At 32.2% G+C, this 16,531-nt stretch overlaps 1 protein-coding gene across 4 annotated transcripts in view; it reads right to left on the bottom strand.

The window, feature by feature from the left end:
* LOC118194522 (poly(A) RNA polymerase, mitochondrial-like) overlaps window positions 1-16,531 on the bottom strand; it is a 63,265-nt gene that overhangs the window by 11,611 nt on the left and 35,123 nt on the right. For all 4 annotated transcript variants that reach the window (XM_085818501.1, XM_085818502.1, XM_085818505.1 and 1 more), the window contains 3 exons: window positions 12,143-12,349; window positions 7,059-7,273; window positions 2,574-2,800 (listed from right to left, as the gene is read on the bottom strand). In XM_085818501.1, the coding sequence (XP_085674627.1) occupies window positions 2,574-2,800; window positions 7,059-7,273; window positions 12,143-12,349 (649 nt within the window). The remainder of the gene's footprint in view (window positions 1-2,573; window positions 2,801-7,058; window positions 7,274-12,142; window positions 12,350-16,531) is intronic.

The raw sequence follows: 16,531 nt of genomic DNA, 5'->3' as shown, positions 1-16,531 counted from the left end.
GCAAATTATAGACAAATACAGACAAGGTTATCTGATGCTAGGTATTCTAGAAATATCGTTCAAATTAAAACTAAAGAAAAGACAAGTGCATATCGGCTTCAACGCGACAAGGGACTCGGTCTCTTTTGAATGATTTTTTTTTTTTAAAATTTAAGCATTTTCATCTACTTTGTATGAATATTATTAAATGGTTTTGTGAAACAAAACAATTTTAAGCTGAAAAAAAAGTTTTTGCTAGTATTTTTTTAATTTAAATTTTTGAAGAAAAATTTTACAATTAAAATGTTTTTCTTCTCCTACAATTTTTAATGTCTCCCCCCAGTTTTTTTATTGTATTTATTAGAGTGTTCTTAATAACTTCAAGGAATGATTTTGAAATTAATGAATTAGTTTCTGAGGAAAAAATACACTCTTATCTAAAATCTTTTTAAAACAAATATGATCTCAGTCACATTTTCATTTCAAATAATTTTTTCCTTTCAGTATTTTGCAAAACCTATTCTTGTTTCTATAAAGTATATAATTTTAAATAAGCAGTAAAAATAATAAAAAAATTAGTCCATACCTGTATATGTTTTAGGACTTTAAGTAAAAGGATTTATTGAAAAAAATGCAAAAGGTTTCTCAGTTTGCATTTGCAGATTAAGGAATACAAACTGTCTAAATATACATTTAAGGATTTCAAATCTTTAAAATTTTATTACTGAATTTCAGTACACACACACACACACACACACATATATATATATATATATATAAATCAAACCTAGTGCTATTTATTTAATTGGTAAATATAAACATAAATTACAAACCTTTTTTTAAAACCTTATGTGACCAGAAAAATTGCAAAAACTCATAAAACGGAAGCAGAATTTTTCTTTACCTGTTTCTGTTTTGTAAAACACGTTCAAAACAATTTAATACATTAATTAATTATAATATTATTGCGTGCGTACAGGTTTGTAATAGATTGATAATAGTTAGTAAATGATTGTCATTGCACTCAAATCCGATGATAGCTTAATTAAATTTATTTTATCAACAGAAACACTTCAAAGTTCTGGAATTTTCCACAGAAATACTCGTACAAGTGTTTAGAATATCACTAAGTATAATCAGTAGTTATGCTTCAATCTAATAAGAACGTTAAACACAACGGAATGCAAAATGCATCTTAAGAGAAAGTTAACTCAGAAATATCTCCAATCTAACGCTGAACTAACAATTGGCACCAATAACAACTTATATAGCATAAATAATGTCATAAAAATAGTGTGGTATAATGAGATTATTACTTTGAAACCGATGTTTCGAATTGATGCCCAAGAAGAACCAATATTTCCCATTCTCCTTCATTGCACATCTTTCAAAAAAGTAAAAAAAAATCATCTAATTAATTTCCTGTATCATTTTTTTAATGCAAAACGTTTGTTTTATAAGCTGTAAAAATGTCGGAAGTTTGTAACCGATATATTTTTAGATATGAAATTTTAAAATTAATGGGCGTCAAGAAGTCTAAAAATATGAACGATTTTCAAAAATTCTCCCAAAATATTTTTAAAAAAATTATGCTAAAAATTTCATTTAATTTTTTTTCCTCCACAGTGTGTTATGGTGCAAACTATAATATTCTGAGATTCTCAGTTTATTTGTTAATATTTGCAAAAACTCGTTTCAACTTTAAATTTGAAAAAAAATTTAGTCCTCTAAAAATCAGAAGTGTGACACCACATCCACAAGCAGTGTATGTACAAAGTTTGAGTTCTATACCTTATCGGGAAGCAGTTTAAAAATCCATGACCATCTTTTAAAAATAGCGACAAGCACCAAGAGTGAACTAAATAACAGCTTATAAAATAATAATAATAATAATTAAAACGCCTATATTTTTCAGGAACCATTACGAAAGTTCAGGTACCAGTTGCGAAAGTCCAGATTACAAAATTAACAACAGTAAACAACGTTAAAAATGTGTAAACAGTATTACACGTCTCTGAATTGGCAGTATTAGAAATCTGCCAATTCGGAGATGTGATTGTTCACAGAGGCTTAGGTGTAAAGCGGAAGGAAGACGGTGGTCTTCTGAACGGGTCCTAAAAACGAAACTCTTTCATGTCTCCTTTTTCTCCCCTTGCTAACGGAAGCTGTGCTAAGGAGCGTTGCATGTGAATGGGGCTTAAGTTTTCATCTAGCTTATTTATTTCAAAACATTTAAGAATCACAAACTGGTAACAATTTAAAACTTCAGAAAACAGCAGAAAAATAGAAATCATGCTTTTCATCAAAGTGCTAATTAAGTAATGAAAAACTGATGCAAATACTGCATAGTTTTGTTTTTATTGTAAATAAAGAGTATATTATTCATTATGGCATAGGCTGTTCTTGTATAGCAAATGTTTTAAACTTAACGACTATTTATTTCATGTATATTTTTTTGGTTGCAATAAATTATGCAATCAACAAGGAACTAAAACACACAACTGTTTTCCTAACATATCAAACTAGATAAATATACTTTATGGCTATAATGAACTACAAATAAACAAATTACTTTTATGACTGAAATTACATACCTATAATAAACAATGCATCTTTGAGAGGAGGCAAAATAGGTGATGGCCTATTCTGAAGGAAAAACAGCACTAATAACGATAAGCCGAAATTTGTAATGTATGAGCCAGGTCTTTCTGCTGTAATGCATGCTTCCTTTGCCCATTTTTTAACAGCATGTATTAAAGGCCTAACTCTGTGATCAATTTCTCCACAAAAATAAAGTATATCCGACATTAATACTGCAGACCTAAAATAAATAACATAAAAAAGGAAACTATCTAATGAAAAAATACAGTTTTCATAAAATAAATAAATAAAACATGGAATTATTATGATATTTATGAAGACATAAGAAGCTAAATACAGCAAAAGCTCAACAATCAAGAGTGTTCAGAAAATGCCGAATGCCAGATACATGAAAGTTCCAGATAGTTGAGCATATAAAAAATGCAATTCATGCTAGACAAACAAAATTAATGGAAAAAAAAACTTCCATTAAAAAATTATAAAAACAGTCATTTTACTTATCAGTTTTATTATTAAAAATGTACATTTAAAATTATGTAAGATTTTTAAAAAAAAATGCATTTTAGACATAAAACACCATTTAAATAAGTATTTAATAGGTCATTAAAGTACAAAAGTAAAATATCATATATGATTTTGAAATCACACTGACCATGAAAGCTGGCAAAGATACCACCAAATTTATGCCAATCATTCCAGCAGAAGTTTAGAGGAATAGATCAATCTTTAGGAAAATGAATAGATACAATTTACAGATACAGCACATTGAAAGCTTAAATCCCTTTACATAATTTTTCATAATGCATCCTAATTTTTTATCTATTTCCAAATAAAGTCACACATTATACCCACTGATGCACACTTTTTTAATGTCAGGGTTCTGTAAGTTCGAAAATAAAATGACGAAGAAACAGAATTAGCATTTAATTTACACCCTTCCTTTATAAAAACTAAACTGTCTAATTCATAATTTTAATTAACTGACCTTACACAAAACCAAGGTGAAGAAGTACTTACACAACCACCTTGGCACAATTTGGTGAGGTTTTACAAATGAAAAGGTAAAAGTTACTTATCAGGTGCAAGTTGGTGATTTTTGTGACTTTTAGAAAAATATTCCCAAACTATCTCTATTTCTCATAAGTACACAAACAAATAGTATCATTTATTCTTTCCGTGTACACAGCATACTATATTTGCTTAAAAAACATCAGAGAACTGTATAAATTTGGCATCACTCAGAACTTCAGCATTGCTAGCAGGCTATATATCACACATATTTAATTATTGTTTCCTTTAACCATTTTATAACAAAAAACATTGTGTTCCCGCAGAAATTTTGCCACAGTTTTTTTTCACTGCCAGCAAATTTTACAAATATTTTAAAATTGAGTTTAAGGCAGAAAACTTCATGATTTGTATATAAAAACTGTTGGAATAGAACAAAAAGAATGCAGTGCCATTTGACAGAAAGATTGTTATGAGTGTGGTTGCCTGAAGAATGTTTATGCACAATGCTTGCCAGAGTTCGGCAAATTCTGATAATATGGCCATTCTTCTTTTTTCTTTCCCTTTATGAATAAGGATATAAATTACTGTAATTTCTGGAAGAAACGCCCCGGTGTTTACATGTTTAAAACTTAAATTTTCAGCGGGTGCGGCGTTTAGGTGCACTAAAAATAAAATATTTCCTTTGATGGTCATTGTGCATAGTTTGAATAACTTTGTCATTGTACATAGTTTGGATGGCGTTGTCATTGTACATAGACCACTCAGTTGTTCCAAAACAAAAGACCACTGACCACTCAGTTGTTCCAACACAAAAGACCACTCAGTTGCTTTTTGTGAACGTTCTTTTGTTTACATTCTTTCCCTTGAATGGACCTACATGCCTTATTCACCCTAAATGGGATCTCAGAACAATAACATTCTTCCCCCTTTGAAATCAGCATTCTCATCATTTTGAATAGTATCTCTCCTCTGCCATTCGATGAATCTTTCAGGAACCATCCTCTCTCTACCCCTGCCTTTTCTGAAATTTTTTTTCAAAGGCGGACACGACTCCACCTGCCTCGCAATAACGAACTCTGACATATTTCCCCTTCAGCATGAATCGATTTTTCTTGGCATTCTGCCAGATACAGATACCATCAGTTTGGGTACAAGTACTTGTTGGATAGTTTTTAACTTAACTTGTTGGACAGTTTTTAACTTTAAATACAAGTACTTGTTGGATAGTTTTTAAGAGCGGAAAATTTTTTAAAATGGCACCTAAATGGCACAGAAGCTATACTGCTGGTTTTAAGCTTAATGTAATTTCACGTGCTGAACAAATTGGAAATAGAGCAGCAGCTCGAGAGTTTGAAGTGGACGAGAGATGTATTCGACGTTGGAGAACTGAAAAAGAAGAACTTAAAATATGCCACGACAGAAACGAGCCAAAAGAAGTGGCTGTAAGGTGGCTGAATCTAGAGGACGACCTTGCAAACTGGATAAAGGAGCAACGAAAAAAAAGGAATGGCAATTTCGACTGTAAAAATTCGCTTACAAGCAAAATTTATAGCAAAGCAAATGAACATAAATGATTTCAAAGGAGGGCCTTGCTGGTGTAGCAGATTTATGAAAAGAAAAAATATTTCTGTGCTTACTAGAACAACAGTTGGGCAACAATTACCAATGGACTGGCAGGATAAAAAGGCATCTTTTTAAAATATGTGACAGATATTATTGACAAAAAAAAAACTTCTTCGGTCACAGATAATAAATATGGATGAAACGCTGTTAGCTTTCGACTCTCCTGCAAACAGAACTGTTAATGAAACTGGTGCAAAAACTGTATCTGTGCTTACGACGGGGCATGAAAGAATGTCATTTACATGTGTGTTAGCTTGTGCCGCAAACGGTGACAAGCTAAAGCCTATGATCATTTTTAAACAGAAAACTATTCCAAAGGGAGATTTTCCTAATGACGTAATTATTTGTGCAAACGAGAACGGCTGGATGTGCAAAACAATCATGCATGAGTGGCTACAAAAAGTTTGGCAGTATCGTATGGGATCTTTTTTCCAACCGAAAGGGATATTGATGATGGATTCCACGTGTGCGCATTTACTTCAGTGAAAACCAGATGTCAAAAATTGTCTACGACCGTAGCAATAATTCCTGGTGGTTTAACAAAAATCTTACAACCATTAGATTTGTCAGGTAATAAATCTTTCAAAGCTGAAGTCCGAAAGCGGTGGGAGTGTTGGATGAGTGAAGGATTGCATACGTATACCAAAAGCGGCAAAATGCGTAGAGCATCTTATGAAGAAGTTGCAAAGTGGGTAGGAAGTGCGTGGAAATTGGTAAAAACATTGTTAATAATAGCAGGATTCAAAGAAGCTGAAATTATATCTTTAGATAAAGAGACTGTAAACCAAGAGGATGAATGTGACGGTCTGGAAGACTTGGACTTAGATCAGGATTTACTAAATCTTTTTAATTCAGAAAGTGAAGAATCAGATTTTGATGGCTTCATATGATGTATAGTTTGCTGTAATTCCTTTTGTAAGTAAAATTTAAAATTTCCTTTTGTAATCCAAATTTAATAGTTCATTGTTGCAACATTTTTTATAATATAGTCTGAGTATTACAAATATGGACTTCTTTAGTGGGTATATATAAGTATATTCGTGAACACAAATATATTTTCAACATTTCTTACCTTTAATTTATTTTTGAGTTATGATTTCATTTCATGCATTTTTCTTAACTTATATGTCATATATCAAGACATAGGTTGAGATTTTGCATCTATAAGGCCCATGACGATGTCACGCGTAATTAAATCTACTGCGGCGTTTACGCGGATGCGCCGTTTCTGTGTAATTTTAATTTTTTTCCTGCCATTTTTCTCGAGTGCGGTGTTTACGCTGATGCGGCCTTTCTTCCGGAAATTATGGTAACTATTATCGTTGTATTTTTCCCTGTATTTTGAGGGGGAAAAGATTAAAACTTGGGATCTGCCTTCCACAAAATAACAAGGAGTGGATTATTAAGTTATGGGATTCCACAATAAAAAAAAATGTGTATTAATGGATATGATATGGTCAGAAATATATGGCCAACAAAATGGGAATAAACTGGAACAGCTACCTGAGGGAAGTTTGTACTTAAATGTTCTAAACAGAACTTTCAGTAAAATCAGAAGGCCTAACAAAATAATAGAAATCAAAGACTGTTTGTAAAAAGCATATCGAATATTGATGATTTATTACATAAAAAGATGGCAGGTCCTTCAGAACTTCATAAGAATGATTGGTGTGCCTTTGCAAGAACTCTACCAACTTTCATGACTGATGGGATAATAAGTATTTTTTCTAATACCGCTAAAGAACTGAAAATCCGATACATAATGATTAGTCTGAAGAGAAAATAATGTCAGTTATCAATTAAGTTTAACATAGCCATGATAAGAAACACACAATAAAACTTACATATTATTTACTGAAATATCGCACTTTAATCCAAGAATTTTTTGCTCAAATTTAAAAATAGGTATTCGAGCATTTAAAATTTTTCCATAGTTCATAATACCAGGGATGAAAGCTACCAGATATTCACTTATACCATTCACTGCTTTTCTCTGCAAAGTATGTATACCTCCTCCACATGTTTTAGTTGAAAAGAATAATTCAGAGTCGGGATTCATCTGAAATAAATAAAAAATTTAAATATTGCATTATTGTGTCTTTATCTATGCAATTTCTGAATGAATAAACACAAATTACTTTTAATTAGACTTAAAACAGTACATACATGGTCTATTCTAAAAGAAGAAGACTAAAATTTTTACATGATCAGAAGGGTCCGGAAAAATTCAAGGCATATGAATGGATTTGAGGCATAAGAAGTCAAAATCCTGGTATGCAATTTAACATTCCACAATTCAATCCAAACCTCTTACAGCCCACAAATAAGAAAATTGTCATGGACAAAACTACAGAATAGTTTCAAGCAAAGTTAAGTGAAAAAGATATATGTTAAACTCAGAAAACCTGGTTCCAAAACAATCAGCTGTTAAGGACAGCTCTTGAGCATGCTATTATGTCTTTAGCAGGGCCATTCCTAGGCCACTGGCAGCCTGCATATTTTCCCGAGACCCCCCGCCCCCCGAAAAAAAAAGATCAGTGATTAATAAAATTTTTATTTCATATTCCCTATGACAAATTATATGAAAAGTACTAACAACGAATTTAATGAATTTTAAATATTTAGGCGTGTTATTGCGAGACTCCAGCCGCTCCTGATTTTCGCCACTAGAGTACTTTTACATGCTGAACCACCACTAGAAACAGCCCTGGTATTCAGCTCAAATCCTCATGTGACATGAGATATTCATGAAGGGAAGCTTTGAGGATAAACAAACAATATGGTATCTTTCAAACCAAATAAATGAGAATAATATGACCTGTACATAAACAAATATTCAAGCATTTGAAAAATATTCCAGTACTTTCTCATCCATTAAATACCCCTGACTTTGTCCAGGCTATTTATTTCTTTTATTTTTGAAGCTCAAAGCCTATCTCAAAGACAACATTTTAGAACAGGGGTCGGCAACCTGTTTGTCCTTAAGGGCGCAATACTAAATTTGAAAATCACTGAGGGCGCATATTTTACAGATAATCAACAGGTATAAATGGGCATTAAAAAAACAGATTTTTTACAACTTTATTTTGTTGGTGTCATACATAATGATACATATAATTCAGTGTGAAACTTGGGTGTCCATATTTTTAACTAATTTCTTATAATTGGGGATATATTTAGAGTTCCCGGTCCTTAAACAATTATCTAAATGTGAGTCATTAAGCTTTGTTCGGTATTTTGATTTCAAATATTTCATATTTGAGAACAAAGACTCGCAATTGTATGTTGTTGCACAATATGAATAAATTTTTAGCGCACATTTCCTTAAAATAGGATACTTATTTTCATTGACTAAGTTCCAAAACATTTTATCATTACTATGCGCTTTTAAAATAATATCACTTTGCAAGTTTATTATTTCTAATTCTAGGTCTTCGATATTATGAAGCTCGAAATACACTGAAACTATTTCAAGGACATCATCTTCAGTAACATTGAATGGATTTATGAAAAATCTTAGAACGGGTTCTAATGCTGCAAAATCTTCAAATCTAGAAGAAAACGCTTCTATTAGCTTATTTATAATTTCTAAATATGATGTAGCAGTAAAATTTTCATTATTCAAATTGAAACTCTTAACAGTATATTTTATATTTGGGAAATGTGATAATGATTTTTTCAATAGATGGGATTTCAACAACACTAACTTGCATTTGAATGCATTTACTGCACTAATCATGTCAGCGATATGCTGATTTTTCCCTTGTATTTTTAAATTTAATTAATTCAACTTTGCCTTTATATCTGTCAGAAATCCGAGGTCGATTAGCCAATCCTTATTTTCTAATTGCTCGTAAAATTCGACTCTTGATGCAATAAATTCCTTTATTTGTGGCAAAAGCATGATAAACCGCTCAAGTATTTTACCTCTGCTCAGCCACCTCACTTCAATATGTAAAAGAAGATCTGTGAACTGAACGTCCTCATCTTCTAAAAGTAATTTAAACAATCTGTGTTGCATAGCTCCCGATCTTATGGAATTAATAATTTTTGTTACTATCGTAAATACGTGTTGAAAACTGATTGTTTTTGCGCATAACATTTCCTGATGTATGAGGCAATGATAAGAAATAAATTTCGGGAATAATTAATCCTGTCTACATAAGGCAATAAATCCTTTTTTCTTACCAGTCATCGCTGTGGTGCCCTGTCTGTTGTAATTGACGATAACTTTTGTACAGGTAATTTTACATCTGTTATATACTTTTCAAAAGTAGAAAAGATATCTTCTCCTCTGGTGCTTCCCTTTAATGGCAGAACTTTTCTTATTTTGGAATTCTTCTTTTGTTGTAAAATTAGAAAATACCATCTTCACGCAAATTGCTAATTGTGATATATTTCTCACGTCTGCCGATTCATCCATTTGTAGCAAAAAGAAAATACAATTTTCCATATCATTTGCTAATTCTGCCTCCAAATTCTCCGCAATTACTTCAATTCTTCTAGTAACAGTTTGTGTTGATAATTGCAACGTATTTATAGCTGAAACTATTTCCTTTTTATTTTTAAATTCTTCAAAAAAAGAATCAGCAGCTTCTAACATGGCTTCTTTCACTAATTCTCCATCTGTAAATGGTTTTTTATTCTTAGCTAGCAAATGCGATATTTTATATGATGCGATTGTTGCTGTATGTTGTTGCAGTGGTTTAGTAAAAAAACTTTGCTGGTTAGTTATTGAAGATTTTAAAGAAATAATTTTTTTTCATCTAATTTCTGAGTTCATTGGATAGTCACTATTAAAATTGGTATGAACGGTCTTAAAACGTTGTTCAATATTACTTTTCTTGGGAATCGCAACACTATTATTACACAACAAACAAATACACTTCCCTTTGTAATCAACGAAACAATATAGATGTTCCCATTCATCGTTAAAATAATATGTTCTTTTTCTTTTACATTTATCCATGAAGGGTTTTGAAAGAAAAGAATTATTTTGGATTACTTGGTAGTTTTAAATGCACAGTCTATTCGAATACGATCACACACTAACAAAAAATACGTGCGTGTTATTAGATACGGTCAAGGTTAGCAAACTGCGAATCTATGCACAATCCTAAACTCAACTGACTACTGTCTAACCACGCTAGTGAGAGCAGTTTGGCTGAGGGCCAAGATGGGTCAGTTTAATTGAAGGGGTGTGTGGGCGAAAAGCGTGGATATTTTTCCCTCTTGAAAGTCGAAGGGGTGTGGGTGAAATCAAAGGTCAGGGGACATTTAGTGTCTACCGGGCTACTGTACTCACCCCTACATAACTGATAGATGTGCCCACTTCAGCCTCAAACCGGATGTTTACATAGATCTGGAATACGTGGTCAGACAGTACTTGCTGTATATCGCCGTTTGACAAGAGTAAGTAAATCGCTCTGGCTATCATACATTTACATTAGTCCAGCGAGGGTGCATTAAAAATCGATCGTGGGCGCCGTGTTGCCTACCCCTGTTTTAGGATATCCAAAACGTCCAGGAGGAGTTTATATGCTATAAGGAGTTTATATGTCTGAAGACTTCTTACATTATTATAAAGAGTGACAGCAAAATATTCAATCATAAGCTGTCTGATTTGAAAATTGTAACTTCAGTATATTTGTTACCGGCAAAGTATGAAATGCTGGCATTCTGTATAATACCGGACGATTTTAGGCAAAGTATGAAATAAGAGAATTAGTGCATACTTTTGCTAGGCATTCTATGGAATGACAAATGCTCTTTAGGCAAAATATATATATATATAAAAAAAAAAAAAAAAAAAAAAAAAAAAGGTTATGATAAGGTTTATTTAAAAGATGTTCATTCCTCTAAAATACAAATGTTATTTCAAAAAACTGATGAAAGAGGACCATTAAAAAACTGTTCTTCAAAATATGTAAAATATATATATAGTGAGGTGATCTTGATACAGCGCAATAAATTTTTGTATTTGGCTGAGACTGAAAATAGGTAAGATCTACCTGACAACAGAAGTAAAATTCAGAAACAATCATAAGTTTCACATCAGTGCCCTTTTTAATTCTTAATTAATTTTTAATAATTTAATGTTTTTCTGGCAGGGTTCACAAAGGTGGTTGTTACCATTCAATATCATTATGTGTAACGTTTTTGTAATTGGTTGAAAGTTCTTTTGACATTCTGTCACATCATTCCTGTGCAGTAATTAAATGAGTTTTCATGAAATACAGAAAATAACTCAGCGTCTGTGATGCAATACTGCATAGTACTGACGCTTTCTTTAACAGGATAAATGAATGTACTTTTTTCCCCACAAATATCACAATCTAGTGATTCGGCGGCCAGTAGTCCCATGGTTCCTTCTTAGTAGTCATTTTGGCCTTTTTATATCATTCATCAACTTCTGGTAAGTAGTTTTGGTTCTTTGAAACGAATCGGAAATGTATTTTATACTTTGCCAGTTTGTCATTCTATAGAATTCCTACGAAATGTGTGAAATATGAATCGTTTCATACATTGCCGGATAGTTTTAGGTGTTATACACCATGCCTAGGCATTCTATAAAATGCCAAATTTCATACTTTGCCGATAACATATTCAATAAAAAATTAGCTTCTAAACATTATCATTACTTTTGTAACATACTGCTTAAAATACATTAAAAATTTTAAATGAATTTTCTACAATAATAATTCAAATAAAACATAAATTACAAGTACCTTATATAGCATAAGTTATTTACTCAAGTAACAACTCAAGTAAATCTTTATTTAATTACTCAAGTAAATCTTCCCCCCCCCAATAGATGCTTTTATATTCACTTAAACATGAGTAGAAAACTTATATAATATATAGATTCCAGGAATTACATTCTACATTAACATAAATTATAAAAGACAATTCAAATTTAACTTTTTACCTGTTCAGGATAAAGTCGAATCATTACATCTAAATCGCAACCTTCCCTGCCTATGCCATTAACAGACGAACCAAAAGGTATGACATCACAATTTGGAAATAGTCCAGAAATTGAATCTTTTATTACAGCGCAAAAAAAGAACCGTAGTCTTATACTCAGTTCAGAGAGCTGCTCAGATGTATAAATACTTTTTATTACATTGGACACCTGAAAAAATAAAATAAAAATGCAAAAATAGTATAAATATTCATTTTCTAGCTCTAATATGAGATATTTTACATACAAAGTTTCTAATGCCAGTATAAGAACAAGTCAATTAAAACACATAAACATTCATATTCTATAATAATAATATATGTTGAAATTTACAGAATCTACAGAAAATTTACAACATTAGTGTAAAACTAAGTTATTTACTTTATGATTATGTTTACAATCAAGGAATATCAACAGTAATCCTTTCAAGAGGGCTATTAATAATACGTACCTAAATTATGATCACAACATTCGAGCATTATTCACATTCAAAAGGGGATACTGAACAACCTAACTGGCCTACATAAAAGACCCACTACTCACAATTTTGCATTAGAAACAAAAGATTTAAAAAAATAAAAATAAAAAAGATACCTTTACTCATATTACTGGTCTCTGACTTGTCCCTGACCTTTTATGTTTAGTTGCAACAAACTCTCCATGGCTTAACTTATTCCATTGTCAGCAAATAATTTCCCTTTCAGCACATGAAGTGCTATTAGTGGATAAACTGGGTTAAAACTAAACTTGATTTTTTGATACGCTGCTGAAAATCTTTTCAGTCAGTGCACTCATATTGCAATCTAAATTACAATAAATAGCTAACTCTAACACTACATTTTGTAATACTTGCATAATTTCCTTGCTTTTTTTTTTTTTTTTTTTTTTTTTTTTTTTTTTTAAGCTGTTGCAAAATCAAGAAAAATCAACCAAAGCAAAGAAATCACCACAGCCATGACACATAGCTGAAACATCATGTTCCATCACAAATGACTAGAATAAAAGTTCTGCATTTATAACATAATTGCCATTGTTTCTTATGAAAAATAATAATATTGCTTAAAAACGGATTTCCTTTTCAAGAAGTACTGATGTTTATTAGATTGCATATGCCACTTGTATATGTCACAAATGCCACATGTGATTGAAAAGTCACAATTGCATGCAGAACACAACACATGATTACATATTTGAAAATTTCCAAGCATATTGACATAGCCACTCTTTAACTTTTCCTGTAGTTTTTAAGACCTTCTTGCCTCTCTGAAAGTAGCATGACAAATATTTACCACAACAGTTTTTTTAGAGACAAAGGAATTTAGTTATTAAATTACATTTGCTACCAATTATTTTCAAGCAATGACTCAACAAGCAATTTCACATCATTTACAATCACTGGGAATGATTCAAAAAGCAAGAAAAAATGTGTTTGATATGAACTGAAGCCAAGAAACATATAATGCCGTTTTTTTACATGTGAAATGCTGCTTGCAAGGCATAAATGAAAGGGTTTTTAGCACTAAAATATAGTCACTCTTGATGAAAAATGGAACCATTACAATACCCAAAGAAGAAGAAATAATGGGGACCACCTGCCCATCCTTCAGCACTGGCAGCCAAGCCTCTGTGAAAGAAGATTTTATCCTCTGGAGTGTTTTCTCTCAAAAGTTGGAGGGGGGAACTGCACAGTTGGTGTATTAGGACTACAGCTGTATGACCAATGGTTGAATTCTAATGTTCGTAACACCCCCTGTACCTGTGTTAGAAGTTTTAGTATGTCTCTTTATAATAACAGTCTTTGGACAAGCTTGTGAGTTTAACAGAGAATGCGGTTTACAAGAACTCTAGATTAATTTCCAAAAAAATTGGTGCTCATGTCCAATGAGATCAAGCAACATTGATGTGATTATGAAATCAGTGGGTGTGGATTGATTAACAGGAATGTGTGTACAAGCCTTGTTAAACTAAGGAACAAGAGGACTCACTTGTTGTAAATATGTCAATGATGGATCGCACAGCAAATATTAAGAGATATTGCGTAACACCCTCTGTCAGCATGTACCATATGATGTTGTGTCTGGAAAGTAGTGAAATGCTTTGCAAGGCATTCACTGCTATGATTACCAATGGCTCTACACTACAAGCGCATGAGGCTGCAATGATGTGCTTAAACCAGACACAGAAAACTGAATAGCATGACAATGTTTTTTCAGATGATTCTCCCTCCACCAACTACAATGGTCATATCCGAGTCTGGCAGCTTCAAGGCAACAGGGCACTGCATTTAACTCTTGCGCACAATTAATACACACCGTCAGCACATTCAACAGCCACTCTTACATCTCTTAAACTTTCAGTCTGCTGTCTTCTCTTCCCTTCAAGGCTTGCCTGCAGCCAAATTACAATAGGGCTAATGCATCACCACATGGAGCACATAATGTTTCACAATTTTCTGTTGTTCACCAGTTTGCCCCCTGCCTTGCTGTCTCCCGATATCTTATTCAGTGAATACATCTACTTGATTAGTTGCAAAAAAGTGACCCATGCTATGCTAGATGAACTTTTACAAAATGTGGAAACAGCATGCACTGGCATACCTCAAGCACACATTCAATAGCTTTTTCTTTCAATGCTGAGCTGCACTGCAGTAGTTATTCATTGCCAAACACAGCAGTTACTATATAAAAACTGATACTGAAACAAATTACTGATTTAATTGTATTCTGCAAGTTTAATGGGTCTGTAGTTAAATAATATCACCCTTGTCCTTTATATTGTTTGCCCCGTAAATATGACTTTGATAGCTGTTATTCTTCCTTCTAAAGCATTTTGGATGGCTAGCAATACATACAGCAGGGGTTCTCAACCAAAGGGCAATTTTATGGTTTCATGGGGAGGACGTGGTCAGCTTCTTAGTTAGCTATTAAATATTTAGTTTTGCTTTGTGACTGTAAAGAAATACTTTTATTAAAGTTTTGACATTTATCAATATTTTCCATAGTTTTTGCTGTTTAATTTATAAAATACATTAAAAATATTGTAAATTTAATTAGATGTATTTGTATTTCTCAAGTTTTGGAAAGGAAGAGAGATGATCTCCTAGCAATCGTGAAATGAGTGCATGAGGTGAAATAGAGTTACAACCACTAGGTATAGAGTATTTATAGAGATTTTGTTCTTTAATACAGTGTCTATTATTTATTAAGCCTCCATGCAGTGACAGTATATATATATGTTCAAAAATATTTATTATTGATACCTTTAAGTACACAGGCATGTAGCTTGAAATTTTTCCAGACAGAGTTATCATTTTACATTATTGGGAGAAAAGGAGTCAAGGTACAAAGTGGGAGGATTATTTTAGAGTTATACCAAAAAGTACCCATTTTCTCACGATCTCTTTGAGAACTTTAGAATTACAAGACCAAACCTTTGGCACCTTGGAGGTTTAAACAGAGTAAAACAACAGTTTTGCTCATTCGAAATAATCTTACTGTATTATTGACACTTTTTTCTTTTTACTTGCAAAGCTTCTAGTCAAAATTAATGAGCAATATTTAAAAACTCCTTTGAGCTGCTTTTCCCAGCTAAAACTATAAATACAACTTCTGAAATGCAATAGCAAGTTTTCAACTGAGCTGTTTAATTACACCAAGGATTTCAAATCTAGGGCTTGCAAATGTTTGTTTTTACACATCTTGAGAGATCCTATATATCTTTGATGGGACTGATATCTTGCAGAGTAAACTTAGGTTCAAAGTGTTGGTTTGGGTTTTGGAATACAAACACTTTACAGTATATTTGAAATCTATAATTTAATTAAGGTGGCACCAACATTATTTACATACGAGTAAAAATAATTTAATAATAGAAATTATAAAACAACAAAGGAAATAACTGAAGTTCACAGCAGAGTTTGTTATTCATTAAATCTCAAAAAGTTTGACACTTCCTGATTAACAGCACTCCTGCCAAAAAGTCATGGAAAAAGTATTCAAGATGTAAAGCAGTATGCCATCCAAATAGTGTGGCAATTCATGATGTGGCCAGAACATTTTAAATTTTAGTGACTCATTGCTCTTGTATAGAATTCTTACTGTTCCACCATTTTGAAAATAGCTATTGTCTAGCACTCATTAGATTGGGAAAAGTCAGTCACAAATGAGTTTCCGAATGCTCTCTAAAGTCGGAAATAATTTTGCGACTTTTTGGTGACAGGTGTAGATAATCAGAAAGTACCTGCCCCCCCCAAAAAAAAAAATATTAGCAAAAAGGTAATTATGGAACTGTGCACCTTAATAACAGAGTGACTATCCTAATATTGAAAACAGATAAAGTAGATGACATTGGTTT

Source organism: Stegodyphus dumicola, chromosome 6 (genome assembly GCF_044657685.1).
Source record: "Stegodyphus dumicola isolate Sdum_Otavi_A_Nest chromosome 6, ASM4465768v1".
Classification (NCBI taxonomy): domain Eukaryota; kingdom Metazoa; phylum Arthropoda; class Arachnida; order Araneae; family Eresidae; genus Stegodyphus; species Stegodyphus dumicola.
Note: the sequence above shows the minus strand (reverse complement) of the source record. Positions and strands in the feature narration are given on the sequence as shown.